At 40.6% G+C, this 27,840-nt stretch overlaps 1 protein-coding gene across 3 annotated transcripts; it reads right to left on the bottom strand.

Moving 5' to 3' along the window:
* Positions 1–1,722: 1,722 nt before the first annotated feature.
* Positions 1,723–22,968, bottom strand: TDRD15 (tudor domain containing 15). Of its 3 annotated transcripts, XM_077311681.1 has the most exons (5): positions 22,862–22,968; positions 18,426–18,575; positions 15,925–15,969; positions 8,002–14,246; positions 1,723–3,732 (listed from the first exon to the last, which is right to left on the bottom strand). In XM_077311681.1, exons 4-5 carry the CDS (start codon positions 14,239–14,241, stop codon positions 3,718–3,720), a joined length of 6,255 nt encoding a protein of 2,084 aa, XP_077167796.1. In that variant the 5' UTR covers positions 14,242–14,246; positions 15,925–15,969; positions 18,426–18,575; positions 22,862–22,968; the 3' UTR covers positions 1,723–3,717. The 3 variants fall into 3 exon arrangements, with proteins under 3 accessions (XP_077167796.1, XP_077167806.1, XP_077167816.1); XM_077311691.1 differs by lacking the exon at positions 15,925–15,969; XM_077311701.1 differs by lacking the exons at positions 15,925–15,969; positions 18,426–18,575 and having other exon boundaries at positions 22,862–22,928.
* Positions 22,969–27,840: the final 4,872 nt, after the last annotated feature.

The following is a 27,840-nucleotide window of genomic DNA, read 5'->3' as shown; positions in this document are numbered from 1 at the left end:
GATGAGCTGGTGCACTGTCATGATGGGGGGGGGGAGGGGAATTCATCAGGGCAACTTTCCTAGCCTTTTTCTCAACAATGCAGTTTTCAGTTTGGTGACAGGGGGAGGCACCCTACGGAGACTAATTTCACACAAGTGGAAAATGCTGAAGGTGCTCATATGAAAGTGCGGCTAATCCCTGCTTCCATGTGACACAGCCTCCAGGCTGGCCCCCTCCCAGGCCTGCTGTGGATTAGGCCCTCAGTTCCCCTGGGATGAGGGAATGCTGGATAATCCGTGTTTTCTTAGCCTGCTCAGGCGGCCAATAGGGCCTGTCCCACAGCAGACCCATGTGGACAGGGAAGAGCTGGGCCTTTCAGGCTTGGCTCCTCCCTGTCCTAAGGTGGCCCAACAGGGGCTAAAAATGTCCCAGTCAGCTCCCTGCATTTCACTGCACTGCAAGGCGGACCGGAGCATTTTTTCTTAATTTTGCAGGAAGGTGGAATTGCATTCTTCACAATTCCACCTTAGAGTCATAGTTCAAAGGTACATTCAGGGTCATCTAGTCCAACCCTTTGCATAATGCAAGAACTCACAACTACCTTCCTGCAAAATAATCCCCCTCTGCTGCCCCCCCTCCCCGTGCCGTGGAACCTATCTGCCGCTGTTGTGTTTTCCAGGAGCAGATCCGGCGCTGAAACGCGTCCCCCACGGGGACACAGAAAGCTGCGGAGCTCCCTGTGCCAGCGGTGGCCCGGTGCAGCCACTGTCATGTGGAGTCAACTTGAGAGAGCTTTTCTGCAGCCATCCACTTGCAAAGACATTTAAACAGGTTTTGTTTGGAATAAACCTTAACAGGTATGAACCAGAACCTTAGTAGCAATGTTTTGATTTGCCCTTATACTTCAGTCTTATGAGAAGACAATGCTTACTGGAAAATGATAGGAAAATTTGAAGGCACTAGGACTCAACATGGAACGGTCTGACTCAAAGTAAGCCATAGCCTTTGTTTTGCAAGACTGGTGCAAGGCCACTAATGACAGGTATTTTGGAGGTAATTAATTCATAGAATTGTTGAAAGTCGGAAGCAACTACCACTTAATATCTTGTCACTGTATTTTACTCTTGAGTTGCTAATTGCTAATCGCTAATCGCTCTTGCAATTTTGATTGCTTAGAACTGCTTTTGATATAACTCCATCGCACTGGGAAACCAATATGGCAATAAAAAAATATCCAAATTGGACTTAAGAGTTGTCTCTCTTCAGTTTCAGTTATTCTTTAATTCTTATTTCATACAAGTCTCGATGCGTTTCGCCTGCAGCTTTTTCAAGGGACGGTTTTTATATTTAAGGACCAACTTCAACTTATTAAGAAATCTCTTGACAGAGTATAAGGTCATACAATAGCTAAACTTAGCTTGTGACGTTTCAGTTTGGATATTTTTTATTGCCATATTGGTCTCCCAGTGCGTCTGTACTATTCCACCCCTCCCAGTTCATTCATTTTTGCTTTGGATAGAACTCCGGCATTTTTTTAAATTGCCTTTTTTCTCCATTCTCCATACAATGGCTTGTTTGTGCAATGATACATGTGCCTCTTTTTCTTTCTGGAGGGAACATCTTGTTGAGCCATGTCTGTATATATTGTGAATAACGTATCTCTGGAGCCAGAGTCTGGGACCTGTGTACGTACAGATACTGACATGGATCTCTTCTTCCACCTTTTCCAGGGCAAAGGCAGTATTATTGCTAATGTAGCAAGACAGATCAATGAGAGCAGATTTTTCTTTTATTTCAACAAAGTATAATTTAAACATCTGGGAACGTAACACAGTTTAAGTTCTTTTCCAGTAGACTAAGCGTGAACGTACATAATTTTTATACTACTTGCCAACTGTGTCACAAGTTAATCAAGTTGTTCATTAAACTTAATTCTCTGGTTAAGCCAAATCCACAAAAAAAATTGGAGGCTTTGAGATGACATGAAAACACAGTTCTGCCTCACACCGGAGGTCTAAAGAAAGCGCCTTCCCTGTTCTTGCCTGCTGCTATAAAAATTCCCATTTTCTCAAAAGATGAGCAAACATGTTCTCCGAGTCTCTGTAGCTGATCAGAATCAACAGTTGCTACGACTTGATGGAGGCTTCTCCCCACTAAGAGGTACTTGAACCAGGCACATCAGATATGCTACTTCTTGAGTATGAGTCATCACATCTTTCAAACTGTACTTTGTTTTTCAGTAACTCTGAACATACATAATTTACTAAGGCAGTCCTTAGCAGTTGAGACAGAGCTTCCCCAGATACAGTTCTCAGCAAGGAGTCATTTCTAAAAGTTGAAGGATTATCAGAATGGACATCCAAGACAGTACAAGGCATTAAATAGAAACGTGAAGAGCTTCCTTGTGTTCTCATGGAACTCCTTGAATTCTAAATCCTGCATCTATTACACCTACATGTACCTACACATATATGTGTATATATACATTTCAGAATACGATAACATGAACAAATAAAGCACAACCCAATAAAAACCATTTAAGCTATGACAGCAATCTTGTAACAGGAAAAAAAAACAGGTAAAATATTCACAAGAGAGACATCTTTATTACCTTTTCTACAAACTGTTAAGCCACTAAAGTGCCAAGTTGTTTTGACAGAGAACATGCCTGTGTTACACAGCACAGGTTTTTCTTATACACACCAACAGGGTAAATTAGATTTCACTTACATTCTGGGACTTACTCATTTGAGACGGGGCAGAGGATTACAGCCAAATATTAAATAGCTGTACTGTTTAAGATGGGGTGGGTGCTGGATCCACCATTTATAGGAACATGTTTACCTGGAAGTAAACACCAATTAGATTAAAGGAACTTGTTTGGAAGGGAACATAGATGGAAGTTTTAGGCTCATTTTGAAAGGGCGGATCTGAGGAGCCAGAAGCCACCTTGGGTTTAAAGTGGAAATTTCCACACCTAAGCCATGTCCGAACCATTACCTGCTTTGTGCTTCATCCACAAAGACATGGGAGTGATTCCCTCTACAGCAATGGCCTGCCATAACCGGAGATAGCTCACAGAAGGGCTGCATTTGACAGTTGTAGCCCCCAGGTTGATTAAGTTTTGCTGCTAATTTTTAAAACTACAGGCAAACAAAAACAAAATGACAATGACTTAACATTCTATTTCAACAGTAATTAGCAATTTTTTAAAAATTATGTAAGGGGGAACATTACATCTGTCCATGTCAAACAAATCGAAACCAGTATACACTGGATAAGAGAGGTAAAACAAGGTGCTGGAAGACATCCCAGTAACAAAATAGTTTCATTTACCTTTCTGGCGTTTCAAAAGTCTCAAACCAAGATACAAACTGACAAAGAATATTTTAAAAGGTGAATAAGCACATGATCAGTGCAATCCTAGGCAGAGGTATAGCTTTCTAAATTCACTGATTTCAGTGAGCTTAGAAAGGTACAGCTCTGCTTAGGACTGCAATGTATGGCCAAACTCATTGCCAGCACTGGGAATCTGAGCTCCAACTTTTCAAGCTCATGGGGTAGAGGAGACAGCAAAGCAAAATAAACCCAATAATTCCAGCAAAGCAAAATAAACCCAATAATTTCATTAAAGATTGTGGCATTGAAGAATGTGTATTTTCAGTCTTTCACACATAAAACTGTATATGTCCATTAGTATCCACGTCCACTACTTGTGCTCAAATGTAGAAATCCATCTAATCAACTTTTACCTAGAAAGTTAAAGTATGATTAATTTAAGGGGAAGGAAATCAAATAACAGCATATATATTTACTTTAAAAGTTGATATTTATAATAGATAACAGATATGTGGACAAATAAATAGTTTGTAAAATGCTCCTCAAGTTAATGAAGTTAATAAAGTCTTTCTTTTAAACATAATATATACTGATCTAAAACAGAATCAAGAATTGATTTGGAATATGAATTTCCCCCCTCTACCAAACATACTATTGCAATGCAGCATTGATTTTGCAGGCTTTAAAAAAAAAACTGACCTGGAGTTCTCCATCTATGGTTTCTAAGGCCTGACTTATATGCAGTAAACCCTTGCTATTATATCTCTAATAAGAGATTATATAGAGAGATTATTATGAACCAGCTTATCCACTTGGACTGTATACCTGGAACACCATGAAATCAGGACAAGGATTAGGATGGGATGCACATTTAAAATATAATAAAGGCATGGAAGAAGTTGAACCTCTTTCCTGATAGTCACTTTCCAAAAAAGCTGCTTTTCTTCCAGGGGGAATCCACAAAATGCAAACTGTGAAGAAATGTATTTTTGCTGTGGATGATTGAAGGAGTGGTTTAACAGTCTTTCCCCACAGACTGAAATCAGGCAAGGAGGGGGAAGCCAGACAATTCCTCTCTGCATTGTCACCTTCAGCTCACCATCATACAAATGCAGGTAAGTCTGGTCAGAGACAACAGGTGACTTAAATCTTCCCCTTCTTCAAAACAGGAGACAGAGAACTGGAAGACTTGTAAACTAGACAGGCTCCAGGAATAGGCTCTAGAAAGGAATTCCTGAAGTTAGCCAGGAAGTACCTCTTTGACCTGGTCTGTAGGTTGTAAAACTGAAATGAATAAAAAAAAACCTCCTGCAACAAAGAGGAGCTCTCTTTGGCATGGACTCCATCAGGGAGACAGAGAGATACCAAGCAATCAACCTCTGTAACAGCCTAGGATCCCGTCTAAAACCAGAGCAACACTACATCAGAGTTTTAAGTAAGGCAGACACACAATAATTCAGTGGTCCCCAACCCCCAGTCCGCAGATCAGTCGGTACCAGGCCACGGCTCCTCCTCGTCCTCCTCCCCGGCTGCTGCCCTGCCACTCTGCCACCGGCTCAACTTTAGTGCACTCCAGTGGCCACCATGGCCGAGGCTCCCCCTTGGCATGGCACTGCGCAGCTGCTGCTGGCAGCGCCCCCCAGCGGGCAATGGGAAGTCATGGGCGCCAGCGGGAAAGCAAGTGGAGCAGGGGCTCAGGCGGCAACATCCCTTGGCAAAAGACCTCCCCTCCCCCCGGGGGTCTCAATAAAATTGTCAAGCATTGACCGGTCCCCAGTGATAAAAAGGTTGGGGACCACTGGAGATGGACATGACCTTCTTAACCCAGGCACCACTAAAAGCAGATTCCAAAAAAAGAACACGGAAGTGCCAGCTATAAGGACTACAGTATCCACTTTATAGTTGCATTCCCTATATAAGTCTCTGGGTGGGTGCTATTCTGCCTGCAAGTCATGTTTGTCAGGGGCTGTATCTCTCTGTTGTTATTTTCATTTTGTTATAGCACACAACTATCTATCTGTGCCCACAGGACTGGGCAGGTCACTGAGGATCCCAGTTCAGACTGAGAGACAAACCGTCTTATCACTTGGCTGAACCAGAAAGGCCTGTGTTGAAGAACAGAAGAACTGTATGAATGCAGAACAGAAGTTTGCTCTCTTCAAAATGAAAAAGAAACAGAAATAGAACCTGAGCTGGCCATTCTTGTGGATGATGTTGAATGGGCCTTGAGTCAATTGTCAAACCCAAGGCACTGACATCATACCCATGGAATTGCTGAGATGTGTACCAATGGAAAGCGTTACACCTTTGTGCCAGAAAAACTGAGAAACTAATAACTGGCCAGAGGAGTGGAAACGATATGTGTTTATCCCACTACCAAAAAGGGTGACTCAGAAAACTGTTCCAATTACTGTATAATAGCCCTCATTTCTCATGCTAGTAAGGCCTTGCTTAAAATCATACAACAAAGTATAGCAACAACCATTGAAAGGGAACTACCATATGTTTAAGCTGGCTTTCAACAGGGGCGTGGCACTCATGATCATATAGCAAACAAGTGATGGATTTTGGAAAAGTCACAGGAATATCAGAAGGATGTCTACATCTGCTTTAATGGCTACAAATAAGCTTTTAATCATGTGGATCACAACAAATTTTGGTAAGCCCTACAAAACATGGGGGTGCCAGTGCATTTGCTCAACCTATGCACTCTATGCAAACCAAGAAGCCACTGTGTGTATACCATTTGGTGACACTGACTGGTTCAAAATAGAGAAAGGAATGCACCGGTTGTATTCTTTCCCCCTTCCTGTTTAACTTGTATGCTGAGATCATTATGAGAGAGACTGAACTCAAAGAATCAAACATTGGAATTAAGATTGGAGGGAAGAAACAAAGGAAGGTCTAGAACAGCTGATTACAAAGGTCAATGAAGTAAGCAAGAAATTTGGCCTTTTCTTAAACATTAAAAAGACAAAAATAATGACTGCTGCAAAAAAAACCCAGAAATATCACAATAACAATTGATAGTGAAGAGATCAAATGCGCTCATGTATTTATTTTTCTTGGATCACAAATTGATGAGACTGGTGATTGCAGTATGGAAATAAAACGTCAAATTGCTCTGGGTCGGTCAGCAATGACGAACTTGAACCGAACATTGAAAAGCAAGGACATAAGTCACTTATATTGTTGTGAAAGTTGGATGACGAAAAAATTGGACAAGAGAAGAATCAATTCGTTTGAACTCTGGTGTTGCAGAAGGCTTCGACAGGTTCCATGAATGGCTAAAGTCACAAGCAAAGAAATACTACTGCACATGAAGCCTGATCTATCACTGGTAGGCAGAATCACGGGTTTCCGGCTCACTTACTTTGGCCATATCACACGATTCAACTCAATGGAGAAAGCAATTATGCTAGGATTGGTCAGGGGAAAAAGGAAACCAGGCCAACAAAGAACACGGTGATTAGATATGATCAAAATGGACACCGGCCAGAACATTATACAACTAAAAGAAGCAGTGCAAGACTGGAAATTGTGGCGGCAGTTAAGCCATAGGATCACCAAGAGTCAGACTTGGCTGAATGACTAGCATCATCATTATCAAAGAAATGCCTAATTTCTACCCCGTTAAACCTAATAATATAGTGGTGCCACCTAGAGACATATCAATAAGTCATTATGATCCTTCAAGGCTGTCTGTGGCATTGGTGTGATCCCACAATCTAGGCACCTCCCAGAAACAAGTCAATCTCTACAGAGCTGATGATGGATGTGCCTCTCCAACAAGAGCAAAGAATGGGGTAAGTGGAGTTCCTGCATAACTCCACGGAGTTTAAGAAATTCGGATGGCAAGGCAGCGCATCTCAACAGCTGATATGCAAACTCCATACCAAGGTTGCTGGAGCAGTGTATAAACAATAGTTACCACCATCCTCCATTAAAGATCTTGCAACAGGTTTTCTCAGCTTTTAACTGGAGAGGCCAAGTGTGAAATCTGAGAACTTCTGGAGACAAAGATGATGCTTTACCACGGAGCAAATGCTATGCCAAAAACTCAAGAAAAGCACGAGAACCTCAAGAACTGGGATCTTGCTTTGCTCCACTGTGGGTGTGTCTTTTTATCCACTGGATACAGCTGCAGGCCCAATGCATAAAAGCCTGTTAAAACAGTTATTCAGTATCCTAATGTAGTCCTTATGCTGCCACCCAGGTATTTTAAATTGCCTCAGAAAATCTGCATATTTTCTTATCTTATCTTCACTTTTAATGGCAATAACTTTTCAGAGCCCTGAGGCTCCTGAATACTGAACCATCAAACCAAAGCAAAGAATTAACATTCTTCCAACTGATATGACTCCTAGATCATGATTTGCTTAGAGATAATTTTTGTTGTTGATTTTCTGTGTTAATTTTTCAACAGCAAATACCACATTCTTGATATTTCAAGCTATTTCTAAAATATGTTCTTAATTTCAAAAGCAATTTGCCTTGTGTTCATAAAAATGCCATTCAGAACAAAAAAGGTCCAAAATCCCCTTGGGGGATTTTGTAGACCAAGTGGTGTTTGTTTGGATTCCACTCCTAAATCAGATTTGGCCTAATATAATTCTCACACATATATATATATATATTACTTATAAAAGACAAAATTATTTTAACATATATTTGAAACTGACCTTTCTAGCACAGCGTTTTCTTGAAGGATTCTCGTCAGTAATTTTCATCACACCTAGAAGGGTACTTAATCCAGAAGGGTCAGGAATCGCATGTGTCATTTTTGCCGATACATCTGTGGGGTAGGTTTGCTTCAGTCCCTCTTTTTGACAACACTGGGCAGTGAAGGATCTGTTATACTTCAGAGGATCCTCAGTTTTTCTTCTTTTGCTGAGTAAAGCCAACTTTTTCCTTTGCTGTTTCTTAGATGTTTTTTTAGACCTGCGCCTTCTTGGGTGTTTGTTACAAGCAGACTTGAACAGCAAATCTGATTTTTTGTGCTCCTCTTCCTTTCCTGGCTGTAATATTATTCTTACATCAGAGCTTTTCTGACTACCCAATTGCAATGGATCATGCAAAATTTGTGAATTCAATGCATTAAATTCTACCCAATTAATTGACATGAAAGGATATACGGCACATCCAGAAGCAACCAATACGTCTGCTGCACTGATCCCCTCACATAACACATCTACCACCATCTTCCTCCCACGGTACTGTCTGAACTGGAACAGAAGGCCTTGTCTACCAAGGAACTGCTGAATTTTCACTTTGGCCTTAACATTCCACTGATCCCCAAGAACAGGTGAGACTCCAAACAAGCAGCAAGGATAAGTTAGTCGAGGTATATTCACAAGCTTTTCCGGGATAACTTTTAACCTGTGGAACTCTGAGATGGGGATGGGAACCGATATTCCATCGTCTACAAATACAAGCATGAAGTGATCTGAGATGTCAGAAATTTCAGCTCTATTCCATCTTCTATTAGGCTCGGTCTTTATCAAGCAGCTTGAGCCAGTATGAACAAGATCGTTTGGCATAGTCGGCAAGTTTTCTGGCAGATCAGAGAGCAGTTTAAACAATATTCCCATAGTCTTAAATGAGTCTTCCAACTGGATGCAAAAATGTGAAGGATCACTGACTGATGTGACAAAACCAGGATAATGCCTGTTCTTCTGAAACTTTGCCCAAGAAATTGAACGCCACTTAAATGAATACTTTGGCACTGGCATTTTTACATTATTTAAGCCTCCCAATAAGTTACATTTCTCTAGCACTCCTTGATTAGATAGTTGAGGCCAAATTTCAAACAAAAGAATCCCATTCACTAAAACGTCTACGTCCCAAATTAAAGGAGATTCTAGATACCTCAGAAATAAAATCTTTATCTCCTGACCTTTTAGCATCCTCATAACTCTCTCAAAAGCCGACCTATCGACATTTCCAATCCAAAACCATTTACAAAGGACTGCACTCCTGGGAATGCTCCTCATTTTGCTACTCAGCCTCCTCGTATCACTGAGTGAAACCATTTCATATATTCCCAAATCCATGAAAAAAACCAGCATGCTATCCTTATTCGGAAACTTTTTCCTAACTTCAGCTCGATGCCATTTGAAAGTTATTTTTGATTTCGTCAAGCATTCTAATCCTTTCTGAATATTTTCTACTGCAACTGGCGTTTGCTCTGCTGCTTTGTGAGTAGCCATCATATTCAAATAAAGCAATTTTTGCACATCCTTATTTAATTTTACATAAAAATACCCATTCCTGGAAATGTGACCTATTTCAGCATTTTCTAGCTGTCCAGGGTTTATTTTTTGATAGGGAATTTTAGGAAGACTTCCCCAAGTAGGTCCAGACTCATATTCTTTATATACAATTGGGTAACGTGGGTTATTGCCATCATTCCTTGCATTTGCCACAGGCAGCAATGTTCTGTCTTCTGCTGCATCTTTCATGGGCATATTCTGTAAACCTAGACTGATTTCCATCTGCATTAAATCTTCAATAACAGATATTCCATGACAGAATAGATCAACCTCCCATTGTTCTCCATGTTGTCGTAGGAACTTGCAAATTAATCGCTGATTATTTATTTTATTGACAAAATAGGCAGTAATATCACCACTCCAGTTTTTACCAGGCAGCATACATTTTGCATGACTAATGAAACAGTTTACGCTCAGTCTTGGTAAATTTAAGAATTTGCTCCCTATCTTATAGATTTTGGATGCCTTCACAGTTGACAGATTACCATAGTCAATGAATTCTACTTCACAGAATGCTTCTGATTGAACTGATCTAACAACAGCTCTGTATATGCAATGATCAACCTCATACTCTGCTAAGACTACATCACTTTCCTCAATGTCGGCTTGTGGCTCTAAAAGTGAAACGCATCTATTCAGTTCTTCAGTAAGCTGCAAAATTTTACCCTCATTTGCTTCAAGATGAATATAGAAATTTGATGGGCCCATGACAAAGGAAACATAAACCATGACATTGGAATTTGGCTGAATGTTACATTGTAGAAGATCTCTGTACTTTTGCTTAGAAGTATTTCTTTCTTGTCCTAAAGGGCTTGGTTGATGGATATGCGAATCAGTCATGCTATCTGTAGGCATCTCCTTGAATTCTAATGATGGGTCCTCATCAAGTTGTCCACTTCTGCTTTTATCTTCTTCTCCCAAAGTGTTTTGCAAGACCAATTCTGTATTTTCGTAGGCTGCTGGAACTTGTACAGATCTACTGCACTGTTTCGGCTGATCAACTGCAGTTTCTTTTCCACATTCAGCATATCCATCACCATCATTCTGGTAACAAGAATTTATTTTATTCTTGGTATCTCTTGTAACTGCAGTTATGTTTTCTTTAGGTTTCACAATTTGGTCCTCCAGTGGCTTTTCTATGTCTTTGTTCACAGATTTTGGATCCTCATGACACTCTGTTGTACTACCTAACAACAATTCTTTAATCTGCTTACTTATTTGTAGCTGGTTATCATACAACTCCACACCAAGCTGGCCATCAGATTCTTTAGCTGTTATTACTGCCTTTAGTTCTTTGCCTAAGAAATTCTCCTCAAACCATTTATTTATTTCAACTGGAATTTCAGTATCTTTGAGATCCGACAGGTAACACTTGACAGCTTGCATAGGGGTGAACAATGTTTCTGAGGCATGATCCGGAATATTAATTAGTTCATCTTTTGCTACCACTTGTTTATTCCCAAAATCCACAAAGTATACAGGCAAGTAATCTGATGATCCTACAGGAGATGCCAAGGCCCTGTAAAAGAGGCCATCTTCAAAATATTTGGCTAAGTATAATCTGTGGGTGTTTATTTGGCTGACACAGCTTGCCACGTGACTGATCTCTGTGATTTTTTGAAACAGGTTCTCAATATCATCTGCATTTCTACTTAGCTGGCAATAGAATTTTGTAGGGCTGTATATATGGGTTACACACACCTCCTCGACATTCCCAATGTTCACATCAAAAGATGAATAGTAAAAGCTATATAAGGAGAATGTCGGCGCAAGCAATCTTGGGCATTCAAGAGAGCAGAACTGGTCATGGCCACAGTCTAGGAGAAACTGCTGTGCTCTGTCAGATGGCGTCCACAGATCAACCACATTATATAAATGGTCGGGACTCTTAATAATCAGGGCTGCAATGGTGCAAGTTAGCAGTCCATCGGAAGAAGAAATGAAGGATCTGAAATCATTACATGCCTCTGCCGTCCAATTATCTGGATCAAACTTTAATGACCGAGTTACACTACTAAGACAACATCTGAACGCTTGACATTCCAAAGTCAGAAAATCTGGGAAGATACTTTGAACGTTTTCTAGCAAAACGCTTATATGGTTCCCATAGTCTACTAATACAACTTCAATGCTGGTTTTGGATATGTATTTCAGCACGCAAGCTCTGTACCACTTGCCATCCTGGGAATCTTTCACAACACAGGCAAGCTGTCCATTTTGGTATGGTATGGTTTGAGTCTCATAATAATTCTGAATTTGATCCATTAAGTTCCTTAGCTCTGGTAATTTAGCCTGCAGCTGGCATGAAAAGTCACCTGGTGATGTACTATGACAACATGTAACACTGAGGACAGTTCCTGGTTTAAACCAATACTCTTTATAAGGGCACATGGTGTTACTATCCCCAGACATTTTCCCATACTTCATGGAAAGTATTCTCTCCCACTGTGGGAAACCAGCAGCAGCCTTCTTGGCCAGAGGATTGAGCGATTCACTGACGTATCTATCTTCTGCTACGTTGTTATTCCGGGTAAGGTTTTTACGCTGTGTCTTTTTGCTTCTAAGTTTTGAGTCTTGTTGTTCAGAATGTTTTGCCATGTTCAGCGATGGATCTGGCTTGACTTGCCAACACTCGGCATACCCAGCCTGAACCATAGATAAGAGAACATCGGCTTGTTCTGAGCCATTCATATACTGCACATTGACACTGTACTTATTATTTTCTTTTCCGACAACACGAAGTGTAATCGGTTTGCCAAACACCACGTTTTTAAAGAAGTCTGTTTCATTTTTAATCCATATATCTTCAACTGGAAACGCACTGGCAAGGGAACAACATATGGCTAAAGCTGGTAGCTCCTGGAACTCGGGAAGAAGGATTCTTACATCAAAAATAGGCACTGTTTCAGTATTTCCAAAATCCAAAAAGTAAACAGTAATGTCAATGTCGACCACTTCCTCGATGACAGCCCTATAGAAATGCATGTCCTTACTGTAGCGTGCACAGCACAGCATTCCAGGTTCTGGATTTTCTAGGATCTTATCGCCCGTTTCACCTACCTCATATACATCTGAAATTTTACCCATCATGGTTTCAAATTCATCCACGTCATCGTTAGTTTGCACCCAAAAATTAGAAGGGTTCAGTACGTACTCGACAAAAGCAACACAGGACGAACCTATTTTCATTTCTGCTATCTTGTAAGGTGCTGGTAAAACAGCGTTTAAGGAACAGCCCTTTGAATCTGAACAATTTCCGGATTGTAACCTATTCCTGTGAGCAGGTTCAGTGAAGACAGGGCTGGCAATAGAAATTTCCATGTCCCCATTTGTATTAGGAATTTCTGTCTTGAAGGAAGGACTACACTTTGGAAGCATGTTACTTCTCGGTGACAGATGTTCACCATCTGTAAGTGTTTCATGCTTACACAGTGTAACGTAATACAAATGTTCGTTAGCATCGAATAAGTCAATCTGGATATAAACCATACTTTGCTTTAAGAGAGCCTCCTTGAATTCTTTGAGCTGGCTATTTCTTACAGCATCATTCTGGTCACTAAGACAAGACAGAGCACAAGGAAACGAAAACGTAGGTACTGAAATGAATTTTGACTGAAGCTTCAGAACACAAGTGGAAGGCACAGCTTCGCAACTGCCGATATCCACAAACCAAATCTTCACATTGTTATCAGAGAGGAGCTGTTGTATCACTCCCCTGTACCAATGACCATCTTTTCGTTTGGCTGCACAGAGGACTCCCAGACTGTCACAGGATGGAATATTTTCTCTATTAATAGTTTCGTAATATGAAGACATACTGCCTGTTAACTCATCCAGCTCTGGTAGACGTTGCAGTGGCTGACAATAAAATTTACTTGGACTGACTGCCACTGATATTCTTGCTAGCTCTACTCCACCAACCGATAAAAGTGGCTGCAGCCAACCAAAAATGGGCTGAAAATTTGGTTGAATCCTAGCATCGCAGAAAACTGAATCCGGTCTTGTGTATTTCTTTTGAATTAAATCTGGCATTTGTTTATATAAGAGCTCTTCTGGCAATTCACCTAACAGTTCTACTATAAGACGGAATGAGTCTCCATCAACCAGTTTTCCTAACTGCAGTTCTACCACATTGCTCGTAATTTTTGGCGCATCAAGAAGAAATGTTTGGTGTGACATAATAGCTTGTACATGGCCGTTAATTTGCAAGTCAGTTAAGGATGAAAAGTAATTCATAGCCTTGGGGGACCACTTCTCTTCAAGAGGAAGTATATTTGCAAAGATTCCACAAACCATTTTTGGCGGAAGCTGAAACAATTCATCAGTGGCAGATGCAATACAAGTATCATGAACGGTCAGTTTTTCCCCGTTGTCTATCAGAAATACTTCATAAATGTGGTTCCTCTTTTGTATTACTCTTCCTCTGTACCATTCCCCGCAATTTGGATCTTCTACTAAACAAAACTCACCAAAGCCAACGCATTCTTTCGCTTTGGAGACCTGCTGTATTTCATTTTGCAATATATGGTAGTCAAACTCACGGTCTGTGTTATAAGACCCCTGAAATTTCACAAGAATGTCCTTTGGGTGGCAGTATACGTTAGTTATCTTCAGGTCTACATCTATGCACTTTGTTGGCGATAAATCCATTCCACCTAGAAAACCAGCACAAAGTATGACATACTCAATAATATATACTTTACGTTTAACGGTTAACGTGCTAAAGCTTGACGATACTATTATATTTTTGTTGCTCAAGACCAGTGTCAAGAGCATGCATACATAATCATGTATACACTCATACCAAACCAGCATTTCATAAAAATTTTAAATATTTTTATTCACATTATTTCAAGTCCACCTTTCTCACCGAGACTCAAGGTGGATTATGTGAAGAGGTGATATAAGCAACGGGATGGGACATCAAATCAACAATCCAACAGGATTTTGAAACACGGTAAAAAAAAAGTATTAGACATTAGTTATGTTAAACAATGTGGAAAATGGTCTTACCTAAACCAAAGACAATGCAATGGGACTAGGGGCCCTTCACCTCCCTTCCCCACCCTGAGACATCGCAGTGAAGGGCAGTATATAAATCACCAAATGAATAAATATAATAAAAAATAAAAATCTGGCATCAACCAGAAATCGGAAAACAAGTGTTTCTAAACAAGTATCCTTCGGTAAACAAGTCTCTCTCTTTTGCTACCGTACTACCCTCTTGGAGCTGAGGTTACTCTTCGAATATAACGGTTCAAGACTTTTTTACATGGCTTATCTTTGAATAACAAGCCCTTCTGTCTCTTCAGATTGCAGTTCAGTTATAAAATGAAGGAAGCTAGTGACTGAAGCCATCTACAAGAGTGGATAAAAATCAGCGATTTTTTTTCTTTAAATAAATATTTCCTTTAAAAAATTATTTTAAAAATCCTATCTAAAAATGATTTTCATTAGGATGCATTATTTATTTATTTATTTATTTATTTATTTATTTATTTATTATATTCATATACCGCCCTCCCCGAAGGCTCAGGGCGGTTTACATAGGAACAAAGAACAATACAATACAAAGAACAATACATAAAACATGTCTCAAAGATATCTCATTATGGATTAAATTTTAATTCTCGAATATGAGACAATATAGTAGCGTTTATGTGAATGATGATAATTCATGGATTAGGAAGTGGGGACCTGGGGTCATCTGGATACGTTGGCTGCCAAAAGCTTAGCAATAGCCAGAGGCATCAAGCTGACACACTGGAAGATGTGTGTGTGTGTGTTGTTGACAAAGGGGTATAGCGACTGAGGAGGAGGAGCTGGGCCTTAGGGCCATGCAAGTTCACTGAGCATTCTGGATAATAAACTACAATGTAACAAAGCTTTTACCGTACATGTTTACAGAATACACAAGTATTCTCTAATGCCAAAGATTAATTAACACAACAGTCTTCATACTACACAGTTTGAGTTACTAAAACCTTGTTTTAAGAAAGTATTTCACTCATTCCAAAAAAAGCAAACTATTTCATAATTCTTTTTCAGAGCTCTTCAACATTTACATAGTCTCCACTGAAAATATTAGGGGAGAAATATTTTAGTGGTTTGGTTCCCCTTCAAGTTTTCCCTGGCCTTCATGTGTGTGTGTGGGGGGGGGAGGGGGGACAGAACACAAGGGAGAAGTGCTGAAGTGAAGGGAGGCAGCACACAATACAAAAATATATAGTGTATATTGCACATAGTGTTGCTTCTGTACTAAGCCTACATTTAACTCGCCAGATCTTTACGGATAAAAGTGGGGGACCACAAAGGATTTTTAAAGTTATTTACTTTACGTGTAGTCAGCCTCTCCGTTTGGAGCCTTGGTCAGAAGCTCTGAAGTTCGCAGAAATCCCAAGAAAACGATATGTAAGATCCAGGTTTGAAACACAGCAAAAAAGTATTAGACATTAGTTATGTTAAACAGTGCAGAAAATAGTATAACATAAACCAAAGACAATGCAGTGTGACTAGGATGATACACACGTCAGTTAAATGTATAGTGGTGTAGTGGTTAAAAGCAGCAGCTTCTAATCTGGTGAGCCAGGTTTGATTCCCCGCTTGTCCATGTGCAGCAAGCTGGGTGCCCTTGGGTTCATCACAGCCCTGACAGAGCAGAAACATCAGGGCTCTCAGCCCCACCTACCTCACAGGGTGCCTGTTGTGGGGAGAGGAAGGGGAGACAATTGTCGGCTGCTTGGAGACACCTTCTGGTAGAGAAAAGCGGGGTATGCAAACCAATTCTTCTTCTTTTTCTTAAATAACGCTTACCATTCTTTTATAAAAGCACTTTTCTGAACCATTTTGTAAATACCTATAAATCTGATTGTGGTCTGGCTCCCATCTATCAATATCTAAATCCGCGGATTGGGGTCACACTGCCACTATTTTCCTGCAAACTTGGGGTACTCCCCAATTTTGAGGAAAAATCTGAAAAGTTTTTTTTTAAATATCAGGGGCTTAAATACTCTTCAAATTAAAAAAAATGCATTGTCCACACATGCACAGACAACAGTTACCTATTGAGTTGGCAGCAACAACCACTGCAAGTATCAAATCCAGGTCTCACTACCATGGCAGTGGACACCAGAAGCAGCTCCAGGCCTGGCTGCTAGCACATCACAGAATGTGGATTACACAAGTGTCATCCAAGACTTTTAAATAAATGCAGTGTGGCTATTTTCATGCCTACTCCCATCAGCATTCAGGTCCTTCCCAAGTTACTCAGTCACAGTTATCGAAACAGCTGGTTGCCAAGTAACCAAGTAAATCCTTCAAGCTCAATTATTTATTTATTAAGGAATTTATATACCACCCCTCTTGGGCTTATCAGGGTGGTTTGCAGAATCTAAAATTTGATAAAACCAATATATTCACACTCTTTACTGTTTTTGAACTCTTTGCTGTAGTCTTTTGGACATGAATGCCCAGAAGAAAACCTGGAATATTGAGAGGAAAAAACAAGGATTTTCTCCCTTTGTTCCCCTGCCCTCATTTTTCTAAAGGGAAAATTAGGAGACTGGGAGGAGAACAAATTTTTTAAATGCAAATATTTAAATGATAACATTAATGGCAAAAATTACTAGATGTAGATTTGATCAGAAAGTTTTCCTCAGTGTCTCCAAACTTTCACTCATCACTTCCTATGGTTCTCTTTGCATTTCTTTGGATCTTGATCCTCCTCCTCTGACATCTTCCAACAGTTAATCATTTAACATCTAACATCTACCTGCCATTGGTAGCTTGGGGGACTTTGTGTTTTAGTGATATTATAGTAATTATTTATAGTAATTGTTTCAGTAATATTATAATTGTTGCAGATTTTTTTCTAATTTTTAACTTGCATTCAGATTTATTGTTAGTCACTGTGAGTTGGCTGGGCCAAGAGCGGTGGCCTATAAATATAATAACTAAGTAAAATAAATTCAGAATTGAAATTGCAATCTACTTACTTAAAAATAAATAGCATTAAGATCAATAAATTTACTTAAGGATTGATAGTGTTTCTGTACTACAATATTATCTCAAGCTGTAGATACATCTGAGAGTTCTATCCACATAGATATTTTGTTACAGAAAACTTTATGTTCACAGTTTGTCACACAGGATCAAAGGGATGACCATTGTAACACAATGCAATCAAATAGCATGGCATCCAATTAACAATGCAATAGGACTAGGATGTTGAAAATAGAAACAACGCAAAAGAAACTGTATGGCATGTCACAACTAAAAAACAATTAATAAAGTAGAAAACAATACAGTAAAAGCAAGATTAATACAACAAACCTCGGAACAGAAATCTAGTTTTTTTGTGGCAGGAATAATTAGAAAGTACGGTCATTAAAATATAACCCCTTGAAGGCTGAAAAGCATGTCTGGCTTTTGTATTTTGGGGGTGGCTCATAAAGCCAAAGAAAATTAATCAGAACCTGTATTGCACCCACTCTGCAGTCACTCTATTGTTACCTATTAATTAACAAGCTTAATTAAATATAATGATGATCACATACAAGGCGCTTCATGGTTTTGGGTCTAATTTCTGCAGGACTGCTTCTTCCATGACACTCCACTAAAGCAACTTCATTCATCTTAGCAAACCCTTCTGAAGGACTAACCCTGCAAATGGCTTAAGTTCAACAGCCGCCAGCTCTGACAAGGCACCCACTAGGGAACCAGGCAGCCAGTAAACAAGCAGTATATCCACTCTTTCCCAGAACCCACCATAAGAAGCAGGTAATCAGTGCTGGCAAGAGGTTACCCTGGGAGTCTACAAAAGGGGAAACACTCACAATAATAGCTTTTCCTAGTCCCCAGGTGGTGGTACAGGGTTAATGAAGGACTGCATAACGAGGTTGAGTTAATGGAGACAGACACAGCACAGCATTTTCTTCCAATGAAGTCTTGGTTGCATCAGTCAGATATTCTCCTCCTCCAACCTCCTGTAACACAATAATAAAGAAAAGTCAGAAAAAAGCAGGGACCATTATACCAGCATCTCTTGGAATAAGATGGCCATTTTTTATGGGTTTAGTGCTGAATTTTGACCAGTTCCCTTGCCTCAAAGAGAGTTAGTTGGGGAAATATTCTCAAACAATTTTAAAGCATTGACTTTAAACAAAACTATACATTTTAATTAACAGCATGATACTTAAATTAGTTACAAAAATGGTTAATAATTGTTGCTAAAACAATGACAATTTTAAAATTAATTTTGTATTTCACAGTGTTAGGCAATGTTACTATCAATTAATGGTTTAATGAATGGTTCTTCTGTACCTTTTACCTTGGAACACTAGAGCAGCCTTTCTCACTTTTTTTTTTTAACCAGAGAAACCCCTAAAACATTCTTCAGGCTTCGAAAAACCCCAGAAGTGGAATGATCATGCAGGACATGGTTGAGAAACAAAACTGTGTACACGCCTACCTGGTACCCTTCCCCTTCTCCTCCAGGCCCATCATTGGTTTCTTTATACCGAGACAGATAATTAAAGATCCTCAGAATTTTTACTTTTGGTCACCCCAAACTCACCATAAAATCCCCTCTGCAAAGATCTCCCCGAAACCTGAAATTTGAATGCTTGTGATGCCACCATGGTGCAAAAACATGTTTGCAAAAACATGTTTCCAAAGCACGGATCAGGATTTTTGCAACAAGTCACTCTAAACTCATCATCAAATCTGTTATCATATTTGCAGCCAAACTGAACAATATAAATCACAGATCCACTTTGTGGAACCATTCTGACACAAGAACATGGACTGTTAGGCTTTCTAAATTAGGTCATGAAAAAAGCTCCATCAAATTATTTATTACATCCAGACTGCACCACAAAGTTCACAGTTTCATTGCTTTGTTGATGCCACAGAACAGAGAATTGATGTGTTTTGTGGGTCAGTTCACAGAGATGAACTGTTCACATTGATATAATGTGGGAATTCTGGGTTGAGTTTTGTGACGAATGTGCAAAAATCATAAAACTCAGCAGTTTTTCATAAGCAGTCATTGTGCCATGGCAATTCCATAAAGGACCAGATTGTTTTTTCTAGTCCCTTCCATAGACATCAATATATGTGATAGAGTGAGTTTTACTGGGAATCCCTATTAAAATTGTGCAATTTTCACTCTAGTGTGGAACCATGAAGAGCTAGGTCTGTGTTTTTGGATAATCTCATGGACATGACTGACGTGATTTTACAAAGTATTTTGCTGATTCTATGTATTATTTTGGCTGATCTAAGGTCACAAAAAAAGTTAACACTATTTTCATGGATATCAATTAATAGCATTAAGGATCCATGAAGACTCAGTTATTTAATGCCATGATTGCACCATGACAGTGCCCCAAAAATTGGTATACTTGGGCCATGAGGGTTGTGGTTCACTGTGAAATCATGGACATAATGTATGATTTTATAATGAATTTTGGTTGAGCCCACATGACGTTCCTTAAGATTAATGAGGATCTGTGCTTTGCTACCATGTTTTCTTTTTCCTGGCAGTCCCAAGAAACAGTGGATCTATGGGTTGTGTGTGTGATCTATGGCTACTGGCATGATATACAATTTGATGGTGACTTTCGGGTAACCCAACACAAAAATCCTGAGGATCCAGGATCTGTGCTTTGGAAACATGTTTTTGCACCGTGGCTGCACCATGAAGTGGTATAACCAGGATTTTTCCGGTATAACCTGTGACGATGGACATGATCTATCATATGATAGTGAATTCAGGGTAATACAGCACAAGTCTTGAAGATCCATGAGGATTTCCATTTTCAAACCATATTTTTGTACCATGGTGGAGCTATAAGCCAGCAGATCCATGAATCGTGACTTGGCAGTAACCCAGTGCAAAATCCTGTGGATTCATGAGGATCTGTGCTATGGAACCAGTGTTTTGAACTGTGGCAGTATCATAAAGCAGTAGTTCCATGTTTCTAATATAATGTGTCACTTAGATTTGCGATTTGATGAGTTTGGTAACCACATTTCTGTGGTACGGATTTAGTGGATCTACGCTTTTCGTTGTGTAGTGTCTCCCCATAAACAGGGTATGTGATTTGATGGTGAGTTTGGTCTGGTCTATCAAGATCTATAATCCACGAATCCATGTTCGTAGTGCCACAAAGTGGTAGACTTGTGATTTAGGGGTGGTCTGTTGCCATAGACAGGATTTGTGATTTCATGGGGAGCTTGAGATGACCCAATGCAAAATCCTCAAGATCAGTGCTTTAGAATAAGTTTTTGTAACATGGGATGGGATGGGAGGAGGGTCATGTTTATTGCTTTTAATATTCTGTCTGTTGATTTTAAACTTGTGTCCTAAAATTATGTTAGCTGCTGTAAGCCAGCTGTGCTGGGAGCAGTGGCTTATAAATATAATGAAATAAACAAACAAATAGAAGCTTGTTTTTATTGTGTAATCTGTGGCCATAGACATGAAATATTTGACAGTGAATTTGGAGTGACCAAACAAAAAAATCATGACGATCCATGCTTTGAAACGGCATTTTGTGCTATGTTAACACCATGTTATTTTCATGGTGCTGCCTATAGACTAAGTAGATGTGATCTACAATTTGATGGTAGTTTGAGTTGTTTGCTTGCTTCAGTATAAAAATCACATGAATACACAAGGAATCTTGTTTTTGTGCCACTACTGTGCTGTGAAGATTGGTATCCATGTTTTCTATGGTTCAGTCCATGGTCTTGGCTTTGATGTGGCATTTGCTAATGGATTTGGTACAGGTCTGTTAAAGAAACCAGATGATTAATATAGATCTACCTTCCACTTTTTTCCAATTTTGGGGGAACAGAGCTTACTCCATCTGATGCACGGGGACAGCTTTATATGCAGCTGCTGTGAGGTGTAATGAAAACAGGGCTTCCACAAGGCAGGCTTCTCTGCCTTAGTCCCCCAACTGCAGCCATTCCCCCACTAGCATGCCACCAAGGCTTTCTGAGATTTTTTATTTCAAAGCAGCAATCAAGTAACACTGATTTTATAAATCTGTGAGTTTCAAGTTCTCTGAATTCCCTGCTTTCATTTTTTAAAGTCTCCATCCCTTTCCGTTTCATAGATATGCCTTTCTTCTTAAATCTATGCAACCATAGAAATAGAATCACCCTCCCGTACGACTCAGGACAGTTTACATAAAATGCTGAGGGGTAGTACATGGAACGACCTAAACATACAACATAATCAGAAACAATACCAACAATAATCCAACAGTGGTTTTAGCTTAACATAATTTCAATGGTTTGAACCAGAGTGACAACTTAGATAAGACCCCCAGACTGGTTCAGCCCATGGAGGGGTGTCTGAGGACCAGTGAATGTTATTGGGATGGTCAATCTCAGGCAAATGCCTGGAGGAGGAGCTCCCTTTTGTGGGCCTTGTGGGAGTTCAGGCAGGGCCCTGATCTCCTCAGGGAGCTTGTTCCACCAGGTGGTGATGTCACTTCCGGGAACATGGCAGGGGACCTACCTAGCTGATATCACTTCTGGGGCTCCTCAAAGTGTGAAAAATTATTTCAGAGACTCCTCCATGGTCAAAAGTTTGAAAAAAACCTGAGACAAAACTGTCCAACTTTTTCCACCTGATATTCTTTTGCCTCCCCTTCCTCAACGACTGGCGCTGCCCTGGTCTCCTTTTTTGAGTGCAAAACAGAGGCGAAAAAGGATAGGGGTGTCAAGCGTAGGTTAATTAAAAAAGAGAGAGCGCGCGCGCAATTTTGGAGTCTCGTTTTCCCTCTCCCCCTCGCCACGCACACGGCTACGTGAGGACGACGCACGAAAAAGGGACGAGCACGGGGCGACGAAGAGCATGCAGCTAGATCTGCAAGACACGCAAAAAAAAAAAAGTTGCTTTGGGAAGGTGACGCGTGTGAGGTTCCTCCCAAGGCAACACCAAGTTGCATCACGCATGCACGTCTAAAGAAGCACAGAAGCAGTGCCTTTTTTTGGTGTGTGTGTGTGGAGGAGCAGCCACAGGCGAAAAGCCCCTGGCCAAGGACGCCCGTGAAGAACAGAGGGCGCTTAACGTGGCTGCGTCGAGTTTGAAGCCGGCGGGGCGCTTCCCTCCGCTCCTTAACCAGAAGAGCCCTGCGCAATACTCTCCCCTCGGGTGCGAAGGAGGGCGAGACATGGAGAGAGAGCTCCACGACGGGCAAGGCTTGCAGCCGGGGAAGGCGCTCCTGGCCTCCGCCTTTCGCTAGGGTCTTACCGGCGGTGCGTTCCTCAGCCCCTCTCTGAGAGGCCGCCGCTGCCTCGGCTCCCCCGTCGCCCTCCCCTCAGCAGGCCCGGCAACGAGGCGCTCAAAATCGCCTCAGCCCGCCCTCCGGCTACAGCGCATGCGCCCCGGGGAAAGGACCCCGCCTTGGCGCGTTGTGGGGAGGGAGGGGGGGGGGAGATATAATTCCAGAAAGTGAGGCGGGGGAAGGCCCTTCCCGGGGGGGGGGGGTGACTCTCCCTTGCCTACTCAGGAGTAAGGCGAAGTTCCCCGTCGTCCAGCCAGTGTGTGCAAGCTAACGGGGAACTGTGCGCTTGAAGGAAGGGTTGCTGGCTGCTTGGAAATCGCCCAGATCCCTCCCCCAAAAGCGTTCTTTTTTTTAAATAGTGTAGGTCAGGACCTCTTTTCCACGTTATTTAAGCTGGCTTCGCTTTGTGGCGGCTTAAATACTGTGTATGCTCTGAGGAAAAGTTTGCTCGTCCTTCAAGTGCCCAGGGCTGCCAGCCCTGGAGACTTTGGGAGTGGAGCCGGGAGTGGGTGAAATTTGGGGTGGGTGGGATCTCAGTGGAGTATAAGGTTGTGTTGCCCACCCTCCAAAGCAGGTATTTTCTCTTGAGGAAGTGAGCTCTGTCTCCTGGGCCTAGTCTGCACACATAGGATAATGCACTTTCAATGGGCTTTGGCAGCTGGATTCTCCTGTGCAGAACAGGAAAATCTACTTCTAAAGTGCATTGAAAGTGCATTATCTATTGTGTGCAGACTAGGCCCTGGAGATCAGCTGTGATTCCAGGGGATCCCCAAGTCCCACCTGGGGACCCACATCCCTACAAGTGCCACAAGACTCCTGGTTTGTTTCTGCTGTGTGATCGGACTGCTGTTCTTCAGGTGGGGCTTGGAGCAGTCCCAGAATAACGGATTTCCAGATTACAGAGTTATGGGGAGGCGGAGGGAGACTGCTTTGGAAAGGTGGACTATATGGTGTTATACTGGCAGAGATGCCTCCCTTCTGTAAACCTCACTATTCCTAGGTTTCACCCCCCAAATCCCCAGGAAATTTCTAACTCGGAGCTGGCAACCATATGCATCACAGATATTCTTCTGGAGTTATTATCAGGAGAACTTTTGTGAATAGGGCTGTAAATCCTCTGTACATTTACCAGCAAGCCAGCCCAACAAACACAGGATTTACCTGTGAATAAATGTTCAGAGTTGCATTGAACATATTTATGAGTCCTATCCTGCATTTCTCCCAAGAACCAAAACTACAGCTCCAGGTGTTTATTTTGTTAATATAATGCTTTTATGAGGTGTGCCTGCCAATAAGCTAGATTGGACAACCTTGTGCTTTTTGGGGGGTAATTTGCGATGCGATGAGCAAATATACCACTATATAATGTTAAAAGAACAGGATGTCTTTCATACTTTAACATTTTATTTCTGCCAAATTCAAAATTGCTTCAAAATTAAGCAAGTACCTGTTTTATCCAATATCTCCCAGATAAAATCTTCCCAATGATTACTTCAGGAATAGTTGATCTCCTCATTCAACCAAGTCAAGGATGCTGTTCAAATTCTATATTTTTTTTCAGGGGACTCAGAAGCAAATATCTAGCAAAGAGCCATTCTTTCCCCATTCCCATCCTGGCATTTTTATTTCGCTCTTGTCCAGGGGCAAAACCAGAGTGCCATCTACCTCATTCACTGAAATATGTATGCTGGAATTGCATTGAACTAGAATGAATTAAACTAATTAGTTACGAATATTCAGAGCAACAATCTCCATGTTGGATCTTTTCCTAGGAATCCAGAACATCTAAGTGACTGAAAGTTACCAGGGACAGTAGATAGTATTTTAAAGCAATGTTTAACAACTGATGCTCCAATAATACATTATTTTTAAGGAAACTTAAGGAGTCTGAAGTAGATAGAGTCTCCCTCCTATGGCACCCACTACAACTCTGTCCAACCCACTGGGCTATCGGTATGCGTTAATTTAATGTTCTCCATATTTTTCTATTCTACTATGTTGCTTGTTGTTATCACTATTATTTATTTGTTTATTTATTATATTTATATACTGCCCTCCCTGAAGGTTCAGGGCGGTTCACATAAAACAGAACAGAAACAATACAGATAACTTAGATTAACAATAATGACTGAAGTGAAACAACATGGAGCAGTAGAAAAATGTGGGAAACATTAAATTAACATACTGATAGTCCAGTGGGTTATTGTTAAACTAAGTTATCTGTACGATTTCTGTTTTATGTGAACCTCCCTGAGCCTTCGGGGAGGGCAGTATATAAATAAAAATAAATAAAAATAAATGTGACATTGTGCAGGTAATTAATTGTTTCTGGGTGTTGTGCATGTCTGAAGCAGTCGTACCTTATAGTCGGAGTTGTTTGGACCTCTTCAACCCCTGTAGTTTTGGGCGTGGTTGAAGCGGATGGGGTCCAGTGTTGGTGTTGACTGTGTTCTGGCACAATAAACTGAATTAAGTTTAGGGCCTAATGCAGGGGCCCAAATCCTTTTTGAGCTTGCTGGAGCATTTGGAATTCTGATGCAGCATAGTGGGCGTGGCCACAAAATGGCTGCCACAGTTTAACAAGTGCAGAGCCTTGTGCTGTGGTACCAGCTGCCGCCAAAGCAACATTTAAAAAAATCTGCCCAGCCAATCAAATCTCCATGAGTCAGTCAGAAATCTTGCCGGACAAAAGCTCTACTTGGTCCCACCCGCTTCCTAAAAACATTTGACGGGCACCATTACACTCACAAGCATCACATTGGGGATCTCTAGCCTAATGAGCCTGAATTCCTATCTCTACCCAATATATAGCTCTGGAGGGCTAACTTTTTATCAAGGTTGCCACCATCCCTGCTGTTTTCTCACTTGTGGGGGCCAAAAATTACCCCACCCCCCCACCCCAAAGCCCACCTTTTCTATAAGCTTCAGTACTATCACTACACTGCAGTGTGGGAATAATAACACTGAAATAGATTGCAGGGGGTTTGCAACAAATGCTCACTCCCGCTTCCATCCTACGATATTAGTAAGGGACTGCACTGCTATGATATCATAAACCAGCTTGCTTAAGGGTAAGGTGACCAGATTTTAACATTGGTAAAGCGAGACACCATTGACCGGAGAGGCGGTGGTGGTTCTTGATTAAAAATTTGGTCTATATGGATCAACAAAAAGTTTCATAGAACACATAGAACACAAAAATAGTATTGTAATATATATTTTTTAATTTCAACCTAAGTACAATTTGCCAGGTACCCCCAGATGTCCCTCCAAAAGTGGAACAGCCTGGTCACCTTACTTAAGGGGGGGGGGGTGACAGTGAGCTAAATTTATGTAAGTAGAGCAGTTTTAAAAATGTGAAATGGATTGAAAATTTTGTTTCAATAAGGATTAATTTATGATTTCAGCAGCCCTCTCCCCCCATCATAGCTATGCTAAAGTAGTATATTTCTCCATTGTTTCCCATGAGTAGATATTCTACTGCGCCTTGGATCCTGTGTTCAAGCAAACTTCTGCAGATGAGAATGTTTCCAAGTGTTAAGTGCACTGAGTTCTTTGCCATCAGATACATGGCTGCTGAAGAGAACATGCTATTATAGATGGGCCTGTGATCCCATCTTGTAAAGCCGTTCTAAAGTATTTCGTTGATAAAGCTATACTTGGAGTTGAATTATCTACTAATGCAAAAATTGTGTTGCCTGGGACTAATTTATGCTGCAGGCATATCATGTTTTTAAAACTGCTTGTCCAATGGTTTGCATGTACTATGCTAACAGTGCAATCCTAAATAGCTTGCCATCCACAGCTGATATCCTGCCAAGAACAACGGAGAGCAAAGAACGTGTTACATAGAGTTTGGGGAGAATCCTAGAGTGTTGCCCTGACACAATGATGACACTTTCAATTTTGCATCAGAAATGACATTGAATGTCAGTGCAATGTTTTCATGCCTTTCCCCTTTTCCCACATGCTGGCCTGCGAAGCAGTTTCAGGAGATGTGGAGGGAAGGAATAGCCAGGAGAGACGATCATTCAAATCCCAAAATATATCTCAGAGTCTGATTAATATACCGTGTTCTAGCCTAATGGTAGTTTCATGTGTGGTATGTGTACCACAATCAGGTCACATTTTTTCCTGCTTAACACGAGAATGTACTTTGAATGACAGTTGAGCAACATTGAGAATGGTGGTCTCTGAATAATATTTCATAATGTGGGCTACATATTAGCCTTATATACAACGCATATTACTTGGAGCATCACTTTATAGATTTTACAACCTAGCAAACCCTAATGTTATATGCTTTATTACTGTATATATAAGTGCATTTCAACTTACTTAAGCACTGGTCTTTGTTCCTTATATGTTTCATATGTTTCTGTTGATTGTATGTATTACACAGTATATTTTTAACAGAGATTTTATGAATGTTTTCAACTTTTATTATATGCACATCATTCTAATAAATATTTGTATTTTTAAACAAACTTTTCTTTTCTTTATATCTTTTTCTTTCTTTCTTTTACAGCTCAACCTTTAGGGTCCTAACTTCCTTTCTTTTCAAAAAGATTATTGTGGGAATGAAATTTGGAGAAGGGGAGGGTTAAAGTTGAAAATAATTATGCCATCTAAAAACTATTTTGTATACATTAATGTTTTATTCAAATGAGTAGCCGTGTTGGTCTGAAGTAGCACAATAAAATCAGAGTCCAGTAGCCCCTTTAACACCAACAAAGATTTATTCAAGGCGTGAGCTTTCGAGTGCAAGTACTCTTCGTCAGACTAAGGAAGAGTCTGAGGAAGCATGCTTGCACTCGAAAGCTAATGCCTTGAATAAATCTTTGTTGGTCTTAAAGGTGCTACTGGACTCTGATTTTATTAATGTTTTATGTCTAAGAAACTTACTGCTTGTTAACCACCTTGAGCCTAAGGAGATGTGGCTGGA

Source organism: Paroedura picta, chromosome 1, assembly GCF_049243985.1.
Source record: "Paroedura picta isolate Pp20150507F chromosome 1, Ppicta_v3.0, whole genome shotgun sequence".
Taxonomy (NCBI): domain Eukaryota; kingdom Metazoa; phylum Chordata; class Lepidosauria; order Squamata; family Gekkonidae; genus Paroedura; species Paroedura picta.
Note: the sequence above shows the minus strand (reverse complement) of the source record. Positions and strands in the feature narration are given on the sequence as shown.